This window comes from Telopea speciosissima, unplaced genomic scaffold, assembly GCF_018873765.1.
Source record: "Telopea speciosissima isolate NSW1024214 ecotype Mountain lineage unplaced genomic scaffold, Tspe_v1 Tspe_v1.0080, whole genome shotgun sequence".
NCBI lineage: Eukaryota > Viridiplantae > Streptophyta > Magnoliopsida > Proteales > Proteaceae > Telopea > Telopea speciosissima.
In genome coordinates, this window is record NW_025317416.1 from 24,083 (window position 1) to 48,157 (window position 24,075).

General features: G+C 42.9%; 1 protein-coding gene across 3 annotated transcripts in view; it reads left to right on the top strand.

Annotated features, from left to right (window-relative positions):
• LOC122647586 overlaps window positions 1-24,075 on the top strand; it is a 118,124-nt gene that overhangs the window by 13,109 nt on the left and 80,940 nt on the right. For all 3 annotated transcript variants that reach the window (XR_006330931.1, XM_043840946.1, XM_043840947.1), the window contains exons 6-8: window positions 10,158-11,204; window positions 11,338-11,400; window positions 11,536-11,582. Coding sequence is in view for 2 of the 3 variants with exons in the window: in XM_043840946.1 (XP_043696881.1) it covers window positions 10,158-11,204; window positions 11,338-11,400; window positions 11,536-11,582 (1,157 nt within the window). In the remaining variant the exon portion in view is untranslated. The remainder of the gene's footprint in view (window positions 1-10,157; window positions 11,205-11,337; window positions 11,401-11,535; window positions 11,583-24,075) is intronic.

Here is a 24,075-nt window from a genome sequence, read left to right on the forward strand (position 1 = left end):
TTCAGATTTGATTTCCTCAACTGAGGAGATGGAAGAACCATCACTAGCCAAAAGATTGGAAATGGTGTTACTGTTGGTTCTACTTTTCAGGAACCTATGGAAGTAGGCAGTATTGGAGTCTCCAAGATTCAACCACTTGACTCTAGATTTCTGATGAAAGAAACTCTCTTCTTGGGAAATCAAAGAGAAAAGCGCAGAAGAAACAAAATGTTCCTCATAGGCCAAAGAAGCATTGAGGAAGTCAAATTGGACACAGGTCTGGATGTCAGAAAGCTTGGCATGACAGTCTGAAACAAGAGAGGAGATATTCTCAAAGGAAGAAGAGTTCCAAAGCTTGAGGGCATTCTTAATTTCCAAAGCTTCCTAGAGAAGGCAATGAGAGGGTTGGAGAGAGTACCCATAGGCTTATCCCAAGCATCTCGGACAATGGAGAGGAAGTCTGGATGAGAGACCACATGTCAAAAAAATTGAACGGTTTAGGGCCAAAGGAGGTGTAAGGTCGGATAAGGATGGTGGTCGGGCTATGGTCTGAAATGCCGTGGACAACAAAAGAGGCCTATGAACAGGGGAAGGAGGTGAGCCTGAAATAAGGGGAAGCTTTCTGGATGTCAGAAAGCTTGGCATGACAGTCTGAAACAAGAGAGGAGATATTCCCAATGAGTTCCAAAGCTTGAGGGCATTCTTACTTTCCGAAGCTTCGTAGAGAAGGCAATGAGAGGGTTGGAGAGAGCACCCATAGGCTTATCCCAAGCATCTCAGACCAGGAGAGGAAGTCTGGATGAGAGGACCACATATCAAAAAATTTGAACGGTTTAGGGCCAAAGGAGGTGTAAGGTTGGATAAGGATGGTGATCGGGCTATGGTTTGAAATACCGAGGACAACAAAAGAGGCCTATGAGCAGGGGAAGGAGGTGAGCCAGGCTTCATTGACTAAGACTCTAATCAAGTTTGATAATACTAGGTTGACACTGGGATGGGGGTGAATCAAGGTTGCTAAAAACTTTCTTCATAGATACCCGACACTACCTAATGCAGATGCTCACAACTGTTAGCCCTGTTCTTGTACTGAAGTCTACAATACTACCGATACTGTTACTTGGCACACACACTGCACACGAACACCAACTGGTTGGAGCACCACAATTTTTCTAGTCTATAGTTTCGTGTGTCCTGCCTCGCAACCACAATTGGTCAGGTTAACCGGGAGGTACACATCCATCCTGGCATGACACATTCTAATACAATATAATAGTAAAAACAGATGACATAGGACTTTTACGTGGTTCGGCAGTATACCTACATCCACGGTGCAATACCCTAACTGGGCCTCGTATTATGCAACTACTGCCCAAGAACAACAATCCCTGCTTCGGTTTGTGCAACGACACAAATGAGGGCAACAACCCCATCTCCAATCAAGCACCCACTTGAAAGGATTTACAATTAATTAATATAAAATACTAGAATGTAGATCCCCCAAATACAGTACCCAAAATAGGGTTCAGTCAATCTCGGGATTTATCCTGATAGATTACCTCTTGCAGGGTAATCACACACACTCCATTGTGCCTTCTGAGAGCAATCAGCAGCTTGCACACGCTCCCATCTTCACATGGATTGAGGAAACCTTCATTGAAGCTTTCTCAGTGAATATCGTGCTCTCTGTGAATATTTTCTCATTTTCTCTACATAGGGATGAGGTTCTCGTTTCTGTGAACACATAACAACTTGCGGCTCGCAAATCAGAGCTAAAACAAGAAAGTTATGGCCAGTCAAATATTGTATTGTGATTTGGGGCATTTTGGTCATTTTACATAAAGTTTTGTGACAAAACAATCTTCACGGGCGGTCGGCATGCATTTCCGTGCGTCAAGAGCTCGGACGGCTCTCTCCTAAGCCGTCTGATAGGTCCTAGAACACACGCTGAATAACCGGCTTTCAATCGGAATACTCTCTGTCAGATTCTTACACGAGCTTCGTGGGCGAGTAATATGGAATCTCTATACCATAGCAGGGACCAAAGGGTGTACCGCGGCTTCATAATCAACCGTTCGATCAGTATCTGTAAGGGCGGAGCCAACTTGGTATGTTGGATCGGGATCGATCTGTCACGGTTGAGGGGGACGATGAGATCAATTTATTCGGAATCTTGAGAGTGCGGATGATGCATCTGAGATACACCGAAGTGGTGTGTAAAGTAGCATTGATTTGGTGTTGCACGGACGAGCGGATTATTAATACAACTAGCCACTCAGATGCCGCGTGATTGCATCTTCTCTGTCTATTGCAAAACGTGCAAGGTGCGTGTTCATAGCCACTGTGCGATTTGAATATTCTTTGGAGTATTCTTATCCAAAAGCTTTAAAAACTCTGACTTGGTCCTCCCAACCTACCAAAGTATAGGAAATAGAATCTTGTACATAAAACAATGTTTTGCCTCGATCTTTGAGACGAGGAGAGAGAGAATACGAGCTAAAGAAGGCTGAAGCTACTGGAACCACATCATATTGCAGGAAAAACTTTTATAATGCTCCCCAAATTCATCCAAACTCATTCAAACCTGTCTCAATTCTCACGACAATAACAATCATATAAAAACATTTGTAGCATTCTCGTCCGACATCGAAACGACGCACTTCCAGTTGCGTTAGAACAACTTGACGAACTACATTTTTCATGTAGATCACTCTGCTCAGTTCTGCCATTAAGCCTTCCAAAAATGGCTCTGAACACACTACCATTGTGTGAACCTATGATTTCACAACTTTTGATGTACGTTCACCTGCTGCTTTGGCCCCTACTCAAAATTTTTGTGGATCTTTTGGTTGGCGATAATCAAACGGCTTTCATCCCTGGCAGGAATATTTCTGACAACATCCTTCTCTGTAATGATATTGTCAGAGGGTTTGACAGGAAAAATCACTCTCCTCTCCTCTTGAAGATTGACATCCATAAGGCCTTTAATTCTCTGAGGTGGGACTTTATTGCTCAGGTTATGGCTAAGATGGGGTTTCCTTTGATATTTACCAACTGGATTAGTGCTTGCATCTCCTCCCCATAATTCTCAGTTTTGGTGAATGGCAGCCTGGCCGGTTACTTTGGAGCTTCAATGGGGATCAGACAAGGTTGCCCTCTCTCCCCTTACTTGTTCACCTTAGCTTTGGAAATCCTCTCCAGAGAGATCCAGATATGCACAGATCAGCAGCTTATTGCCCCTATGCCCAAGTGTAAAGCCGTCAAGCTTACTCGTTTGGCCTTTGCTGATGACCTGATGATTTTTTCTAAGGCCTCCATTGCCTCCCTGGAGTCTATCTTTTTATGCCTGCAGCATTTCAATGAGCTTTCGGGTCTTCGCATCAACCCCTCTAATTCTCTGATCTTTTTTGCTAGGGTCCCAGAGTCAGACAAGGCTGCTTTCCTTGGAAAAGCTGGATTCTCAGAAGGTAGGCTGCTTGTAAAATACTTAGGGCTCCCTCTCATTCCGGCTAGGCTTTCTGCCCACCACTGCACCCCCATGTTAGATCTGATCCGGAAAAGACTTCAGCTTTGGAAAGGCAAGCTTCTCTCATATGCAGGCAGGTTGTTCTTATCAGATCAGTTCTGGAGGCAGCGTACATTTACTGGTCGGGTACCTATGGCCTTCCTCAGTCCATTATCAAGTCCTTGGAAGCTCTCATGGCTTCCTTCCTCTGGAAGGGTACAGACTCCTCTCGGTTCCTTCATCCTCTTAGCTGGGGTGCAGTTTGCCTCCTTAAGAAAGGAGGATTAGGCATCAGAAGAATCAAAGAAGTGAACACAGTGGGTATCATTAAGCTTATTTGGAAGATTGCCTCAAAGAAGAAAAGCATTTGGGTTGATTGAATCTATTCGGGGCCTCTTCGCCAGAACTCTATTTGGACTGCCTCAGACTCTTTGGATGCCTCTTGGGTCTGGCGCAAAATCCTCTCGTGCCTCCAGTTGGTCCATCAGGCTATCCGCTCTCAGATTGGTGATGGTCTCTCTACTTACCTTTGGTTGGATAATTGGCACCCAAGGGGAATCCTACTTCACTTGGTCACTTCGAGAACCATTTATGCCTCAGGTCTTCATAGGCTCTCCTTGGTGGCTGACATTCTTGATCTTGATGGTTGGGCTCCTCCCTCCCATGTCCCTGCTCTTGCTCCTATTTGGAATGATCTCACGTCTATTCCCAGAAGGCCTGTAGCAAGAGGTGACTGTGTTACTTGGTCGTCAGACAATCCCTGCTTATTCTCTTCCAAAGTGGCTTGGAACTCTATTCGGTTAAAAGGCCCTGTGGTCCCTTGGCACAAGATTATTTGGTTCAAGCACCACATCCCTCGGCATTGCTTCACGGCCTGGAGAATCTTCGACAATTGCCTCCCAACTCAAGCTTTTCTTCGCTGCCGGCAGATCACTGTGTCCCCTACTTGCTGCCTTTGTTGGAACAATGATGATGACTTGATTCACCTCTTCTTTGAGTGCCCCACCACCAAAGCTATCTGGAAGGGTATCCTCTCCAAGTGTTGGCCTTCCCAGAGACGAATCCTCCCTTTCTCAAGAATGGGTGTGGATTGACAAGTCCTTTGCTGGCTCCTCCTTATGTGATTGCGTGGGAAAATTGGCTTTTTGTGCAACTCTCAACCATATTTGGATGGAGCGTAATGTCAGGAAATGGACCTCCAATTCTCGATCTTACCGGCAGATTTGGGATTCCATTTCCTTTGAAATTTCATCAAAGTTATCTTTTGTTCCTCCTTCTCAGTGTTTCGATACCCCAAGGAACAAGCTCATTGTTGATTCCTTGGGCCTTCATAATGTTTCTTTTGTTGCTTTGGACTCCCCTAGCTAAGCTTGGGTTGGCTGTCCTATTCTTTCTTTTTCCATTTTGGGGTCTCTTGTATTTCTTTTTCTTTTTTTCTTCTGGTAATGAATTTATTTATTCACCCCAAAAAAACATGCCCAAACACTGTCCGCACTAACATTGACCTGTCTGAACTGCATACTCACTTTCTGTCACTGCCAGAGCTGCCACAACTCCTGTACATTATATGTAATGCCCCCAAACACCATAAAAAACTGCCAAATATATCCGGATGCCTCTAGAACACTGTCCAACTGCCATATCACATTCTGACCATTCCAGCTCTGCCAAGTCATCAATACGTCTCATCACCAAAATGACCTGTACAGTTGCCAAAAATGACAGCAATGCTCTAGAATGCTCCAGTTGACCAACAAAGTTTACTTAGGAAAAGTATCAAATTAACTTCATCACATGCTATGTGGATCATATCTTAGGGAGGCACTACAGAGAACCCAAATCCTTTATTCTAGGTATCTGAAATCAATCTTCATTTTGAGAGGTTGGCGGGCCTTTGAATCAATAATTTGAAATCCCTTTTGTTCTTAGTGGGGGCCTATGATGCTGACAAAAGGCTATGCTGGCTTGGAAGACTGGGTTCTCATTAGGGTGTCTTCCGGTCAAGTACTTGGGTTTACCTTTGATGCTGGGCAGGCTGATAGCTCATCATTGCACTCCTATGTTAGATCTTATGTGCAAGAGGCTCCAACTTTGGAAAGGCAAGCTCCTCTCCTATGCCGGTTGCTTGCAATTGATCACATCTGTCCTTCAATCTTGTTGTATATATTGGTCTGGTATCTTCAGGTGACCTCAGTCCACTATTAAGGAGCTAGAGTTCCTTATGTGTGCCTTCCTTTGGAAAGGAACTGATTTCTCCACCCAATCAGCTGGGCTACAGTCTGTTTTCTCAAAGATGAGTGAGGTCTTGGCTTGAGAAGAATCAAAGAGGTTAATTCTTCTTAGATTGATCTGGAAGCTTGTGGCTAAGGAGAAAAGTATTTGGGTTGATTGGGTCTTCTCTGGTCTTCTACTCAATGATTCTATTTGGATTGCTCCTTTTATTACTAATGCTTCCTGGGTCGGGTGCAAGATTCTAAAACTTAGACCTATTGCTCTTGGGGCTATCTCCTCCCAAATTGATGGTGGTGCCTCTGCTTTTCTTTGGCTAGATCATTGGCATCCTATGGATGTTCTTCTCCATTCAGTTGGTGCTAGAGCCATCTATAGTTCGAGATTTAACAAGTAGTTCATGGTTTCGACAGGTTTCAACCGTGTTCTCTTTCCATGGGGGGGAGAATATTCCAAGAAGATGCACCGAAGGCCACGGGGCTCAAGTTTTACTAGGGGACCGAGTATCCCTAGCATAATAGACACAACCAAAGATTTTAGGGGGGACTATAAAGGTTGAGGAGTCATTTAAAAGGGCAGCAGGGGCACTTGAGTCAAAACTCGGGTAAGCAGCTTGTTAATATGGTATGCTGCAGTAAGAAGAACATCTCCCCAATATTGGGGAGGAACATTACGGGCAAACATAAGTGCCTGAGCCACCTCTAAGAGGTGGCGGTCTTTTAGCCACTCCATTTTGGGCAGGTGTATCAACACAACTGGTTTGGTGGAGGATCCCATGGGCAGCAAGCTAGTATTGGAACTGACCTTCGATATACTCTTTGCCATTGTCACTCCTCAAAATTTGAGAGTGGCATTGAATTGGGTTTGAACCAAGCTATGAAAATACTAAAACATGAGAAAACATCACTTTTATTGTGCATCAAATACACCCAGGTACTCCTAGAGTGGCAATCAACAAAGGAAACAAGCCAATGATGGCCAGAAAGAGAAGGTTTCCGACTAGAACCCCACAAATCAGTATGAGCCAAATTAAAAAGGGAAAGACTTCTTTTATTAGGAATAGATTAAGTTGTACAAGTTTGTTTGGTCAGAACACAAGCCTCACGAAAAAGTCATCCTTGTTACATTGCTTAACTAGTGCTGGAAATAAATGAGATAAAATTCCTAAGGGGGGTGACCTAATCGATTATGCCATTGTTGAAGTTCAGAAGATACCAATGAAGTTTGATTAATGGGAGATGGTGGTGGTGGTAAAGGAGGACGACCATCATCAAGCAGATACAATCCACCATGCAATTTACCCCTTCCAATTGTCGCCCTAGTTGCGAGATCTTGAAAAAGCACAGTGGGAAGGAAAACAAGTCACTTTACAATTGAAGTCACGAGTAAGACTACTAATGGACAGAAGGTTAGTAGTAAAATTAGGTATGTGTAAAACAGAGGATAAAGTGATAGAAGGAGAGCAACTGATAGAGCCTTTCCCAGAAATAGAGGAGAGAGAACCATCAGCTACTTGAACTTTGTCTTTCCCAGAAGTGGGTGAATAGTGATAAAAAAGGCTAGAGGATCCAATCATATGGTTAGTGGCACCAGAGTCGATGATCCAAGGAGTGGAGACTACTGATGCACAATGACCAGCAAACGGAATACCTGAGTGAGAAAAATGGGAACCTGAAGTGGCAGATTGATTAGCAGGAATCGATGTAGTTGATGCAGCAGAAGCCTGTAACATGCGACAGAATGCCTAAAGTTCATCCTGGGAGAGACCAGTGTCAGTAATAGGAGCCGTGGGAACAACTCAGTATGATTGGCTTTGTTTTTCGATTTTCCACAAGTAGCACGCTTGGCCTCAAAATTAGTTGGTTTACCATGAAGCTTCCAACAGGTGGCTTTGGTGTGATAGGGTTTGTTACAGTGTTCACATCTCACAGTTCCTTTAGAAGAATCACTAGGAGCAGTAGGAGCAACAGATATGGGAGCAGCAGTCTGTAGAGCTGACAAGTCAGTGATGGGAGTATGTAGCAGGGCTACCCTACGATTTTCTTCAGAAAGAACTAAGGCATAGGACTGTTCCAAGGTAGGGGATGGAACTCTGCCCAAAACTTGAACTCGAATCTGGTCATATTCAACATTTAAACCTGCCAGGAAGTCATAAACCTGAATCTTGTCAACATGCTTACGATAGGCAGCAATATCGGTTGCATTAGTGGGCTGATAATCAGAGTAGTGGTCCAGATGTTGCCATAGACTACGAAGGACAGCATAATACTTGGAGATGGAAAGGTCTTTTTGGGTGGTTTCATGAATCTTCTTGTGGAGTTCATAAACCTGGGCATCGTTTCCAACCTGTCCATAAGTTTCCTTCGCAGCCATCTAAATCTGAGCAGCAGTTTCTAGTAGCAAATAACCATTGGCCAGATCTGGTTGCATGGAGTTAAGTAAAAAAGACATGACTTGAGAGTCATTAGAGATCCATTGATCCTGAAGAGGACCAGCAGCCGATGGCTTCTTGACAGTACCAGTGATATGTCCATTGAGACCACAGCCAGCAATAGTGAGTTATTTAGACCTGGACCACATCAGGTAATTAATTCCATCAAGTTTAATGGAGGAAGCAAAGGGAAGATACTCTTGTCGTGGCTGTCCATCAAGGCCAAAAGTAACAGTAGAGGTGTCGTCAGACATTAGGGCACAATAGAAGAACCAAACCAAAAGTTAACAAGATCTTTACAATCAACCGTGGGAACTGGCTCAAACAGGGATCGAGTGCTCTTGCTGGTAAGGTGAGACGCTCCTCCAAAAAGTGGCTGCAGATGATGAGACGAAATTGAGATCGATCCTGTCATGGTTTTTGGAGAAAACCCAAATCGCAAGAAGCTGTCCAGGTAAAAGAGGACAAAAAAGAAGAAGCAGATGGAGCTAATAACCAGATCGAGTCCTCCTTAGGTGATGGTGAAACACTCCTCCAAAAATCAGCAGCAACAAAAGCCCAGAAACACTATCAATATTGTTAGGGTTTTGAAAAACCCAAAAATTTAGTTGATATCGATGGAGGGAAGAGGTTGTAAGATAGTAGCTTGTCCAAGAAATCCCTGCTGGTCTTGATCTTCTAAGAAAAAAGGAGAATTGGTGTTCACTGATAAAGAGGAAGCAGTCCCCAAGTTGAAGTTTCAAGAATCGCAGGTAGGAAGTGGCACAGCTGCTATCGATCTTGAATTAGGTCATCAATGAATGAGGTAATGAGGGGCAGCAACTAGATCCATGGATCACCTCATTAGACATTAGTGCTGCCCTGTAGTAATGGAAGAAACCAGAAAGAAAAAGGAGAAAGGGAAAGATGAGAGAAGAAAGTGGGAGAAAAAATATGGGAGAAAAAGAAGAGGGATTTGAACCCACACTCAAACCTTGTCTGATACCATGTTAACAGGAAAGAATTTAGATCTCAATGCTTGGATGTGTCAATGAACATCCAAGCCCCTTTATTTATAATAGAAGAGGGGAGGGAAAAATTACAGAACTGCCCCTACATAGCCGACTCTATTTAATTTGAGTCGGTTATAGGGGAAAATAACCAGAAAGACTAAAATACCCCCATGGTACTTAATACAATATTTTAACAAGAACCTTCCAACAGATTTGGGACTCCATCGCTTTTGATGTTATGAGCAAAATATCTCCAGTCTCCTCTAAGTGTGTTGATTCCCTAAGAAACAGGCATATTGTTGCGTCCTGGGGCCTTCCCTCTCCTTACTTCAGCCCTCCACCTCCTCTCCTTGAGGATTGGGTTTTGCTTTCTTGTCTTGGTATCTTGCTAGAACCCTCTCTCTATGTATCTTGGTATAACCATCTCTCTATGTATCTTGGTTGTTTATCTTCTAAATTGTGACAGTCTGGAGTTGGTCTTCTTACGAAATTTGGAGTACATTTAAGTTTAAAGTTGATCCTTGCTATTAGTTTCTATGTATTAAACTTTGCTTAGGAAGCTTCCTCAAGTGATGTAAGTAAGATCCAACAACTGCTCAGATTGATTGGTGCTCTACTTGCTGGTGCACAGCTAACTGAGTCTATAAAAAGGTAATCGGTAAGATTGAGCACTGAGATTCACTGATTGAAAAACTGATTTCAATACCTCTCCTTTCAATTCTATTTATGATAAGGATGAATTTTTTTTATTGGCAATAAGGATGATTTTTGTTTCATAGGAAATGCAAAAAAGTATTTCAGTATCATGTAATGAATATCACAAATATATTTATATACTCTCATAAAAAAAGTCTAGAAATGCTGAAATGGAACATAAATGTACAAACACAAGATTGTTTTAGAATGCACCAGTTCTCTCCAGAATCATATCACTGACTTTGAGTTCCGTCAAACTTCTTATATTTAATGGAAAAATAGTTTAGATAATATGAGCTGATATATGCACATAATTTCAATTTTTTAGGTAAACTATAAAAGCTTTGAAGAAATTGATCGAGAGAAACCAGGGTGGCGGATCCCTTTTGTTTCAGATTTTCTTGAAAAGAACGGTTTCAAGTCTGCTCTAAAACTGATTGTTGGATCTGAGACTGTACAAGCACGTCAGTTTGTGGAGTATGCATTTGGGCAATTGAAGTCATTCAATGATGATTACCTTCAAGATCAATTTTCTAAGAGGGATACCTTTGACATTGAAGGCTCTAGAAAATCTGAAAATCAAGTTGGTGTTCCTGATAAGACTTCACAGCCTGAGGGTAGCCCAGAAGATTCTTTTTCTGTAATAAATGATGGGCAAGACAGAAATTTACTGGAGAGTCCAACTAATAATAGTTCAGGGGATTATGAAACTAGCTCTTCCGTGAATACAAAAGTTCATGAATCTATGCAATCAGATAAACATTTTTGGAAGAATTTTGCTGATTTTACCAATCAAACTGTTGTTCAGAAGCTCGGTATACCGATTCAAGAGAAAATAAAGTGGGATGGATTTGACTTACTGAATAGAATCGGCTCACAATCACGTAAGATTGCAGAAGCGGGTTATGTTGAATCGGGGCTTGCAACTCCAAAAAGTCAGGATAACAATGGTTCTACAACTGGACGACCTACCATCAGTGCAATTCAATCTTCCCTTCCAGATATTAAGAAGGCATCATCAGATGTATTAAGACAAACTGATTCCATTTTAGGAGCACTAATGGTTCTTACGGCTGCATTTTCTGAAAAGTATAAGCAAGCAGGTTCAGTGGAAAAGAAAGAAACTGAAAAAGATGCTTCCACCACAGTGCAGGATGACGTTTCAGGATATCATGTGAATGGAAAGGTAGGTGGCACCTTGGATGTATCTGTGTTGGATCAAAGAAAAGAAGAGGAGATGAAGTCACTATTTTCAACAGCAGAGAGTGCGATGGAGGCATGGGCTATGCTTGCCACTTCATTGGGTCATCCAAGTTTTATTAAATCTGAATTTGAGAAGATATGTTTTCTTGATAATGCGTCCACTGATACACAGGTGAGGTTTTATGTCTTCTTTTAATTCATTTTATTGCAGAGATTGATTTGAACCATAAGTTGGACAGAAAACCCTCTCTTAGCATTTTGGGAAAGTCCTCACTCTGCTAATCATTAAATCCAAAGAACTGCAGGTAGCAATTTGGCGTGATTCTTCAAGGAAAAGATTAGTTGTTGCTTTCAGGGGAACTGAACAGGTTGTTTATTTCTTTCTTTTGTTTATAGACCCAAAAAGAACTGGTTGACTGTTCAGAAAAAATGGGTTACAGGGGTAAAAGTTGAATTTTCCAATTTAATTGCCATTTTAATATGCTCTATTGATTTTTGGCCAGGTAAGGTGGAAGGATTTGCGAACTGATTTAATGCTAGCTCCTACTGGGTAATATATTTATGTTTTTATTCATTCATTAATTACTTACTCCAAGATATGGCTTGCTTTGTAGGTTTTTAGTTCTATGATTCTATATCTATATTGGAGGTATTGTATAAGTAGAGATCTCCTTTGTGACTGTATCGGGGTTATTTGTTTTACGGAAATGGCCTTGCTGCCGCTATCATGCACCACCTCACACTGTCTCTCCTCTTGACATGTGGGTCCCCCTGTATATGAACTGTGTGGGGGCACCTCCCATGCTTGGCATGTCGATCTCTGCCCTTATAATTTATTTGATTGTTAGGATTCCTTTTCTTATTCATCAGTTGGATATGAACTGGAACTGAAAGATGACCTACATATAATTGTAAGTTTGTAACTACAGTATAAAATTTTACTTTTAAGTTCTGTATATGGTTTTGGGGATGAAACACGTGACCATATCAACGGCCAGACCAAGAAAACAAAAAGGGACATACATGATACATTTTCTAGCTTGACAGAGACAGAGCCCTAGTGAATATCCTTGCTTTAAAGTTTGCATACAATCCATTATTAAGAAGCCTTTGCCCCGTACTTCGCCTGGTAATGCTATAGTTGAAAAGATTGCTTTAACCATCTGTTGTAGAATTCCCTGGTTTAAGCCCTTGCTTTAACCATCTGTTGTAGTCATAGGTTTGTTATGCATAAATACATTCAGATGTACATATATATTGATTTCTAAGAAATGCTTTTCGTCGAGTGAAAACCACATCAAAATTTATTATTGCTTTATCCTTGGCTCCATTTGTTTCAGCAGAAAAACATTTCTTGAAATTTGACTGGCATTTATAAAATTTAGGGCAAATGACACCTAGGGTGCCCAACGTTTGTAAAAACTTCACGTAAGGTACCCAATACTTGTGAAATTATGTTTGAGATACCTATTTTTATATTTCCATTTATACCCTCAACTATAACTTTACCCTATCATGCCGCCACTACCACTATCATTGCCGCCGCCACCACCACCACCCCTCCCTCTCCCACAACACCCTCCTTCTTCTCTCTCTCTCTCTCTCTCTCTCTATCTATCTATCTATATATATATATATATATCGTCCAGTAATGGATGAGAAGTGAACAAAATATAGACGAGTACAAATGAGATAGTGATGTTGTTGCAGTACCGCAGGTCTTCCGGATTACATATTGCTATAACTGCAATATGAAATAAATGAGCTCGAAGCAGCAACGGAGTGTTTATTCTCAAGACAACGCTGCTCAATTTTCACCTCAGCCGTATCCTTTAACCATTGTCTTCCAAATGCACCATCCGAAGAATAACGAGAACCAATAGGAACCAATTTAAAAAGACCAATCAAGAATGAAAACCAACCAAGAAATATAAAATACAGAACCATCGAAATCATCTGAAATCTTGAGTTTAGCTATTGATTTCCAACGATCCTCCTCCTAATATGATTTCAGAAAATCTCGGCTTTAGGTTTGTCTGTTTTCAAACTTCTAATTTCAGACTGCTTGTCTACTTTTATTGCTGAGTTAGCAGAGCTTAAAACACAAAATTCTAGGGCTTCTGATCAAGAAAAACTATAAGAACTAGTAGTGCTAGACAAATAAGTGGTACTAGAATTCATGAAAACTGACGCAAAATGATTCAAAACATATGAATGTTGAGGCGGTATGTGTGGATAAAAAAGTCAAGAAATGCGACAGTGAACAACCTCTTGCTGCAGAGAAAATGGCGGGGAATCAAGTCCTCACCTAAAGAGGAAAAGATGCGAACCCTCGAGGTCAAGAAAACTGTGACAAGCTTTCTTTGTTTCTGTTGAAGATTATTGAGTATACAGCAGGGGGGAGCCAGTCTTGATCAGAATTTACATCTGATCGACATTCCCTCATATTTGTTTCTTTCATTTGTTCTAAGAGTGAGGAGTGGTCCTAGTTCAAGTAGGACTGTTTAGTCCTAGTTTATTTATGTTTTTACTTTGATTCCTATTGTAATTAGGAGTAGGTAGTTTAATTTCTGATTTATTCATATTGTAACTAGGATTCCTAACTAAGGAATCCTCCACTTATTTGAAATTTCAAGTATATAAATAAAGGATGGGTGAGGGAGACTGTCAAGTCCGATCTCTCTGTTGACGGTTCTCCTCTCTTCTCCACTTCTTCTTCTCTCTCCATTCTTGGCTCTGGTTTCTTCATAGTTTCTGTTGTTACATGGTATCAGAGCAGCACCAATAAATTGTTGCTGAATTGATTCCTGGTTTTGAAGGTCTTCTCAAGCTTCTCTTAAAGGGGCTGCCACATCTTATGCTGCATACTGTTTCAGATTAAACCCTAGATGTAGTTTTCAATTGAAAACTAGGGTTTTTACTTCTTATCAAGGTCGATTGGAGAACATTACTATCCTACTGCTGCTGCTATTGCTTCCATCAGTTGATATACATTGAAGATTCAGGTTTTCTGTCTCCTATCTGCGGTATTTTATTTAAGCATCCTTTTTTTTTTTTTTAATCCGAACTTATCTGGGACCCAGGGCAGCCCCTAAAATTTTATTAATCAATCTAAAAATAATCAAAGAATACAAGGGGGGGACATCCTGCCTTACCCCAAACCACCACATCACATAACCACACAGAGACTCTCACACTGACTCCCCATACAAGCAAACCATGCTAGAGCCTAAAGACCGGCAAGCCAGCCTTGTCCTCTCTAATGATATTAGCGAAGCCCCCAACAGGTAGACTGTCCTGGAAGTAGGTGAAGGAAGCCCCTGTATCTCAAGCGTTTCTAGCCAGCCAATCAGCCGCTCTGTTGCTTTCCCGATATGCAAAAGACACGGTGGCCCGAGTCTGCAAGACAAGAGCCAAAATCTCCTGGAACCAGTACCATCCCTTCCATAAGTTACACCTCTTGAGGTTGACCATACTCACCGTGGTGGCCGAGTCTGAGTTAACCACCACGTTTGCGAGGCCCAGCTCCTAACATAACTCCAACCCATCCCTTAACGCTCTGAGCTCAGCTATGGCATTAGTGCACTCCCCATATGCATTTGCAAAGGCTGCTAGCACCAAACCCCTACGATCTCTAATCACCCCTCTTCCTGCTCCAAGCCCCGGGTTTCCTTTACAAGCTCCATCTACATTTAGCTTCACAGAATGAGCCAGGGGGCTCCAATAGATCGGGAAAGGCTGTTTCAGCCTTGCAGAAGGAGACTCAAGGCCAAAACACTGTAGGATTAAAATATTTCTAGGGGACTCCAGCCCACCCAGCTTAGAGGGCAATTGAACTTCTCTTACCCACCCCTTGATACGCTCAATGATGGAGGCTGCACAGCGACGCTTCTCATCATGCCTTTTGTTATTCCTCTCCCTCCAGAGTTCCCACAATCAAAGCAGGCAAAATACCAATGATGTAGCCACTGAGGTTCTTGCAACTCCCTGCGCCTTGCCAAAACACCATCCTGCTTCTCACATCCTGTGTGGGCAATATCGGGATGTCTAAAAGACGAGAAAAGTACTCCCAAACCTTCTTAGCCGTACCACCTGAGACCAAACAGTGGTCCGCGGTTTCCCTCCTTGTCTACCCACAACAATTGCATCTAGAAGCTAAGGGAATGCCAAGGGCCATCAGAGAATCGTCAGTGGGAATTTTACCTATCTAAAGCTGCCAAGAAAAGTACCCCACTTTGACGGGCACAGACTGATTCCAGATCCATTTAGCAAAGCATCTATGGGTGCCCCTGTGCCGGACCTCATTCCATGCTGATTTAGAGGAGAAATTGCCATCACCCGCCGGAGTCTAGATTAACACATCTTCCTTGTTAGAGAGCGCAAAGCCCCCTGACCTGATGCTGTCCCTGATTGCCTCTGAAATCAATGAGGCTAAGGATATTCTCCTTCCACGCCCCCTCCTCATCAACCGCGTCTTTGACACACAAGTTCACATCCACTAGCAAACCATTGGCGACTAAGTCAATTAGGGGGCCAACACCCACCCAGTTATCCAGCCAGAAAGAGACATTACCAACCCCAAGCAGCCATCTAGACCTCTCCAACACAAACCCCTTGAGCTCCATGGTGTTGCGCTAAGTTTTAGAGCCAGTCTCGACCCGCCCAACCAAAGTGACATGCAAATTCTTGAAATACTTGGCCCTGAAAAAATCACTCCACAGAGATTGCTCCGACAAAACCTTCCAAAACCCTTTCAACCTGAGTGCAGTACCCACATCCTGCAGCAATCGAACCCCTAGGCCCCCTTCCTCCAGAGACTTACAAACCTTCTGCCAGCTTACCCAATGCCTGTGATTGCCCCAATCTGAGCCGCCCCAAAGAAAATCAGCAAAGATCTTATAAAGGCTGCACAGGACCGCTTTCGGTGGGTCCAGAGTAGCCAAGACATGAATTGGCATAGAGGAGAGCACATGCCTCAAGAGTGTAACACGGCCTCCAGAAGACAGCAACCTACCTTTCCATCCCGCTACTTTGTCTCTGATCTTCCCTACCAGTCCATCAAAAAAATTGATCTTCATTTGTCCTGAGTGCAGTGGTGCACCCAGGTAGGTGATAGGAAGGGCCTTCCTAGGGAAACCAGTAACCACCCCCACCATGTGTGCAACAGCCATCGAAGCATTTTCCCCCAGAACAAAACAGCTCTTCTGCCTATTAACCAGTTGTCCAGAGAACCCCTCATACCTGGTGATGAAGCCCATAATCTGCTTTAGTGATCTCTTTAAGCCTCTAGAAAAGATGATCGTGTCATCAGCAAAGAGGCTATGCGAGATGCCTGGGCATCCCCTTGGAAGTCTGTCGTAGGCTGCTAGTCCATCAACAAATAACCCTTTCAATCCCCTGCTTAGCACCTCCTCTGCCAGGATAAACAGGGATGGGGAAAGGGGGTCTCCTTGTCGAACCCCTCTAGAGGATTTAAAGAAGCCCGATTGCTTGCCTCCCAAAACAACAGAAAACCAGCAGTTGTCGACCGTCTTCTTAATCATAGAAATCCAAGCCTTACTAAAGCCAAACCTTTCCAAGACAAGCCAGAGGAACTCCCACTCCAGTCGATCATAAGCCTTAGCCATGTCCAGCTTGAGGATCACATTGCCAACCCTCGTTTTGCGGTTCAGATCCTGAACCATTTCCTGGACAATGGCGATGTTGTCAAGAATGCAACGTCCCTGCACAAAAGCACCTTGCTCCTCCCCCACCAAGGATGGCAGTAGCCCAGCTAGCCTAGAAGTGATGATCTTTGCCAGGATCTTATAGGAGAAGTTACACAAACTGATAAGCCGAAAGTTTGCCATGACCTCCGGACTGTCCTTTGGAATGAGCACCAGGTTGGCCGACGTAAAACTTCTTGGTAGAGCCCCGCCCGTGAAAAAATCCTAAACAGCCTACTAACTCCCAGCAGGCCGAGAAGAAGATCCCCGAGAAACCGTCAGGGCCTGGGGCACTGTCCCCAGAAAGGGAAAACACTACTATTCTCACTTCCTCCATAGATGGTAGCCGTAGGAGGAAAGCATTGTCCGAAGAAGAGAGCACCCTTGGAATCACAGACAATAGCCCCTCGTCCACCACACACCCCTGAGAGGTGAAGATCCACGAGAAGTGTTGCACCGCCTCCGCCTGAATCGCATCAGGATCTGAAATCCACTCTCCCTCTGCTCCCTTAATTTTGTGAATGCCAGCTTTCCTCCTTCTGACCTTCACCAAGGAATGAAAGAACTTCGAGTTACGGTCCCCTTCCTTCAACCAAGTCGCCCTAGACTTTTGCCTCCAGAAAATTTCCTCCTGTAAAAGAACCCCCTTAAGAGCCTCCCTGGCCGCCTGCAGAGCCCCCCTAGGCTCCTCACTGTTGCACTGGTCTGATTCGGCCTCTGCCCTACTAACATTGTCCTCTGCATCCCTGATCCTCTGATGGATGTTGCCAAACACCTCCTTGTTCCAACGCCGCAGAGCCCCGCGAAGACCTTTAAGCTTAAGATACAGAACATAAAGAGGAGATCCCACAACTGGCTTGTCCCACTGGCTTTTGACAAACCCCATAAACTCCGGATGTAACAACCACATCTGTTGAAACTTAAAGGACGAAAAACCTTGGTCACCACTAACTGCAAAGGACATCCCAAGAGGGGCATGATCCGAACAAGTCCAGTTAAAATGAGTGACCTCAGTCCTAAGAAAAGCTCCAGCCCACTCCGCATTAACCATATAGCGGTCCAACCTGGCCAAAACTCTTCTGGTGCCTTCCTGGTTATTTGACCAAGTGAACATACTGCCAGAGCATCCCGTATCCATGAGTCCAGCCCTACTAACAAAACTACCAAACTCCTCCAGGGAGTGAGAGCAAGCAGGACGGCCCCCCGCCTTCTCCGTCGGACCAGCCACCACATTGAAATCACCTTCCACTGCCCACGGCTCCTCTATAGATCTGGAAAAGGCCTCCAGACTCGACCACAGCTCCCTCCTCTCACCAGCCGTGCAAGGACCATGCACAAAGGTAATAAAAAAGGTTCCCACCCCTATATCAACACACCGAAGGGTGACAAACTGGTTCTGTTCATCCACCACGGTTACCTGCACAGATTCCCTCCAAAAAATCCACAGCCTGTCCTGGGTATGCAGAGAATCCAACCCAATCCTTCTCATAATTCTTTTGCCTTTAGATATCTGTGCCTTAGGTTCTGCAATCGCAACAACGTCAAATTTATGTTGACTCACTAAAGCTTTCAACCGCCTTGAGGTTGGCTTATTACCTACTCCCCGAGCATTCCAAAATAAACAATTCATTAGGAAACGGATTGGAGTGGCTCTATTGGTCCCATTGACCTTGTGACACGCTGTGACGGCTCTACTCTGGCTGGCCTACCCCGCCTTGCCTTCCTGATTTTCTTTCTCTTGTACACATTTGCCGCCCTGAGCAGCGAAGCACGAGTAGACACTTGCCTTGATCTTCTCCCTGCTCGCGCCCCCAAGGGCTTTCTAGTATCCACCCCTAACCTCTCAAATGTACTTCGAACTCTGTTTCCAATCACAACGTTAAATCTCCTGAAGCTCTCCAGTAGGGCCTCTCTGTCCAACGTGGGCGCAGGTAACTCAGCCACCTCAGAATCATCCCTGGTGCGGCTGGCCGAAACTCCATGCTTAAAAAAACGTGCAGCAGGCTCCCCCACAAATTGCGAACAGCTTCCACCAGGGCCCACACGCACCCCTGACCTCTCTTAAGAAGGAGCTTCTAACTCCTGATCACAGTCCAAACCACGCTGCCTATCAGTCTCGCCCTCTTCAGCATCAACGATTGCAGCCACTTCAGTGGGGATTATCCCCTCCGTAACAACCTGATCACCCATCGTCTCCTCCGGCACCGGTAGCGCTTCAGTTCCTGCTGCCCTACATTGATTCTACTTCTCCAATCGATATTACATCAACCTAAGGTCGCCATCTCCAGATCTCGGTTTACCCTCTTTGTTGGCTATTTGAGGTAGGTAACCCACAACCCTGCTACTTGAATTTGGGTGATTATACACTCATTCTATATCTTCTCTACTGCTGTGGTTATTCTGGGTTATTTTTTACTTTTTAAACCCTATTTTTTGTTCTCCTTCAGAATCGATTGTTCTCTTTGCTACTGATCCTCCGAAGCTCGATTGAGAATTTGGATCTCTAGCCCTAATACCTACCTGCTAATGTTCTGCTTTGGTTAATCAAACCCTAATTTTTTTTTTTTTTGGGTGAATAAGAAATTCATTACCAAGAAGGGAAAAAGAATTATAGTGCCCTCAGAGGGGAGCAACAAAACAAAAAATAAGGAAGGCCCCTAGCCTCAGCTTTGCGCGCCGGGGGAAACAAGGGAGACAGAAGAGAGACCCCAGGAGTCAACAATAAGCCTGTTCCTTGGGGTGTCCGGGCAAAAAGGAGGAGCTGACGATAACTTCGCCGTAATATCAAAAGAAATGGAATCCCAAATTTGCCGGTAAGATCTAGAGTTGGATAAGGAACCAATTATTACCACTGTTGCTGCTAACTCTTGTGGATTCAATCCATTGAGATTTGGGTTCTTATAAACCCAAAATTTATTACTACTGCTACTGCTGCTATTTCCGATCAGTCACAATCTTTGTTATGGTCTGATTGTTCCAAGTCATGTCAGAACCGGAGAGCAACTTGCAGATGTGTTTACGAAGCCTTTGGGTAGTGGGTGGATCGATTATATTTGTAACAAGCTGGGCATGATTGACATATATGCTCCAGCTTGAGGGGGAGTGTTAGAAGTATCTAGTAGGACCCATTCATGGGTCTCGACTTGTGTGTTTTATTTTTTGGTCTTTTCCATATTTGCTCCTATCCCTATTTATATTGTATCTCCTTCATTATTAAGAATATACAAGTTATGGCTGCAGTTCTATTCCTTCTCTTCTTCTCTTTTCGTCTCTGGTTTCATAGATTACAGACTCGATGCATTCTAATAAGGGCTGGACTTTGGCCGATACACCACATGGCGTAAAGCCCATTGGATGCAAGTGGATCGTTCTTCAAGAGGAAGAAGGGCCCTGATGGAAAGGTTGAGCGATTCAAAACGAGGCTGGTGACAAAAGGATATACCCAGCAAGAGGGTATTGATTATGAGGAAACCTTTTCCCAGTAGCGATGATGAAATACATTAGGATTTTGTTATCAATTGCTTCATACTATGATTACGAGATCTGGTAGTTGATGTGTAGAGCTACATGCAACAGCCAGAGGATTTCTCTTCCACTGAGGGAGAAGGCAAAGTATGCAAACTACAAAGGTCCATTTATGGACTTAAGCAAGCTTCCAGAAGCTGGAACATCAGATTTGATCAATCAATCAAATCGTTTGGTTTTTATCAAAATATGGATGAACAATGCATTTACAAGAAGATCAGTGGGAGTGCAGTATGTTTTCTTGTATTATACGTGGATGGCATTCTACTCATTGGAAATGATATAGGGTTTCTTTCATCAATTAAGCTGTGGTTGTCCACTACTTTTTCTATGAAAGATCTCGGTGAAGCCAACCACATCTTTGGGATCAAACTTGTTAGAGATTGCCAAAAACGGATGCTAGGCTTGTCATAATCCACTTATATAGACACGGTCTTGGCTAGATTTAGTATGGAGAACTCTAAGAGAGGAAGTGTTCCTTTTTGGCATGGAGTCAGTCTTTCCAAATCTCATTGTCCCTAATCATCGGCAGACATTGAAGAGATAAAGAGGATTCCCTATGCCTCTGCAGTAATGAGTGTTATATATGCTATGTTGTGTATGAAGCCAGACATTTGCTATGCAGTGGGTATTATGAGCCATTACCAACAAACCCCGGATGAGAGCATTGGACTGCTGTGAAGAATGTCCTTAAGTACTTGAGAAGGACTAAGGATTATTTCTTAGTATCATAGTTGTCATGGCGTCGCCATGGCGATGCCATGGCGTCCTGGCGATGCCATGGCGTCCTGGCGCTGGAGAGGGTTGCATGGCGACCTACGCCACGGCTTCCCTCTTTGATTTCTTCTTCCTGTCTCTCTTTCCCTCTTCGATTTCTTCTTCCTGTCTTCGATTTCTTATTCCCTCTTCGATTTCTTCTTTCCCTCTTCAATTTCTTTCGATTTCTTCTTTCCCTCTTCGATTTCTTCTTCGATTTCTTCTTCCTGTCTTCTTTCCCTCTTCGATTTCTTCTTCATTTTCTGAATTTTCTTCTTAAAACTTGAGAAACAATAGAGAAAAAATAAAACATGGCTTGAGTATACATCTATTAACACATTAAAAATAGACAAAATAAAAAATAAAACATGGTCGACATGCTCGCCATGTCGATATATCGACGTGACACCCCTCCACCGACTTGGATCGCCGTGACACCGTGACAACTATGCTTAGTATATGGACGTGATTAGTTGTCAGTTCTAGGATACACAAACTCAGATTTCCAAACTAACAAAGATGACAGAAAATCCACGTCTTGGATGGTGTAAATAATGGGAGGCGGTGCCATTGTTTGGAGTGTAAAACTGAAATCTACAGCCGATTCCATTATCGAAGCAGAATACCTCAACAAAAGAATGTGTTTGGCTGAGGAAGTTTCTATCAGATTTGGAGGTAGTCGTTGAGCTTGTCAAGTGCTCTATTCCCTTGTTATGTGACAACAAAGGGCCAATTGGTTAAGCAAAAGAGCCTAGGGCTCATCAGAGGAACAAGCATGTGCAACAGAAGTATTACCTCATCAAAGAGATTACCAGCAAGGCGACGTGAGTAGCTCCAAAGTGATACTACCGAAAATGTGTTTGATGCCATGAAAAAGGGTTTGTCTTCTGGAGTGGTTGAAAAACATATGGAGGGCATGAGTTTAAAATGTATAGGAAATTGGCTCTGATGTATAAGTGGGAGATTGTTGGATTAATGTGTCCATCAAACCCGGTCTGATATAAATTGAACCGTTTATTTGTTTTGGTTTAATATTATCACATGCGATATAAACTTTTTAAGTTTTATGTGTCCATAAATCTATCCTTTAAATTGGAGTCACGACTAGGGTTTGGGCTGGGCACCCTTATCATATGGTTGTTGCATTGGGTACGCCTAGGCATGATGATGTCAGGGTACAAATGCGAGTACACATATGGATGTGTATTGGTGAAGAATCTAGTTGTGTTGATTCCCTTATGTGTTATTGCCAGATGTAGGTTTGGCATAGATATGTGTCACCGAGACCCAGTACATGAGAGGACCTTGTCACTGCAAAATGTGAATAAGCACTTTGGTTCATCAATGATTGAGGACTTACGAACCAAAGCCGATGTATTGGGAGCGTGTAAACATTTTGTGAGTGAAAGAGTCACGCAATAAGGTCTCCACTGGCCGATTGGGGAACATCAAGAGAGATTGTTTGTGGATGGTTGGATGGGAATCAAGATCCTGTGCTGTTTTGGAAATGGTTTGCAAAATTTATTTTTACATAAAATGATTGATTATATTTATGTATTAATTAAAAATGTTTAATTGCGTTTTGCATTTTCCGATCATGTACACAGACACTTTGATATGGACATGTTCTATGGAATGGGGTTTGGCAGTAATACATGCCCTAGATTTCATGACGACAGTGTTGATTAGTGGAGGGTTGGTACATAATAAAGTGTTATTATTTAAGGGTACTTTTGGGATTTGTTAATTAAATAATTGATTTATTTAATTTGATGGATATGGTGCAATTATATTTTATTATATATTAAAATTAAAATAAATAATTATTTACTTTCCCTTTTAGATTATGCTTCTTCCCTAATTTGAAGCACACTAGGATTGGATGGTGGGATTCAAGTCAAACTCATGGAGAGAGAGAGTTAGACTCTCACAGGGACTAAAGAGGCAGCCCCACAAGGGGCCTTATAATATCACAGAGAGAGGGGGGGGGGGGGGGAAGCCGCCCAATGTTTGTTGCGGTTTCTGGCTCCCCTCCCCATTGGCCAAACTCTTCTGTCTCTCTATCTCTCTCTTGTCTCTTTTTACTCTCTTGCTTTTGAGAGTTAGGGTTTGTTGAAACCCTGGTATTTTGTCAAGTTTTTGAAGATATTTTGCATTGGCTTGGAGAACTTGGGTTGCACCAAGAAAGGTTCAAGAACATCCTTTCCTGTGTGCTCGTTGGAGGAAGAACCACTATTTGGAAGAGGAGCAACACTTGAGGCTCTTCAAGTTAGCAAATCTAACTAACTCTTTTGTGGTTAATCTTGTATGGTTTGATATTCATAGGATGCGAAAGAAACCCGAATCGATCTCTTTCTACTACGCATTTGGGTATGGGATGGTTTCTGTTATTTTATGTGTTCATGGAGAAAGATGGTTTAATTAGTATTTTTTATTCCACCTACCAACACCCACCTCGGGCGAACTTGCAACCGCATCTCCTTCCTCCCTCCTTTGCTCTCTTTCCCTGTTCACTTACATCACCGAGAAGACACCAAGGGTAAAACTGGGATTTAAAAAAAGGGAACCTCAAATGTAATATCGGTGAAATGTGAGGTACCTTAAACATCATATGTATGAAATGTGAAGTACCCCAAGTGATAAAATTCTAAATGTTGAGTACCCCACGTGCAGTTTCTCCAAATGTTGGGTACCCTAAGTATCATTTACCCTGAAATTTATTTCATATTTGTTGCCATTTTTTCTTTCCTTTTTATTATACATGACAAGGAAGCATATTTTGACATGGTTGAGCATGGAAAAAACTCCATCCATTATGATGGGGTGGGTGTCCCCCATGAGTGTGTTATTGTATGACGGACAAGATGTTGCCCCTTTTTCTGAAAATATTATCAGGAATTTAAGATGGAAGTCACTTTCCAAAATTTTGTATTACATTGCAATAAAATAGTTTCTATCTTTTTATACCAATACACTTTTCTCTTGTCTTTAAGCAATTCTAGTAAAATACTGTATGTTGAAACAAATGAGTCCTAAGTAAGATTACTTTGGAGTCAT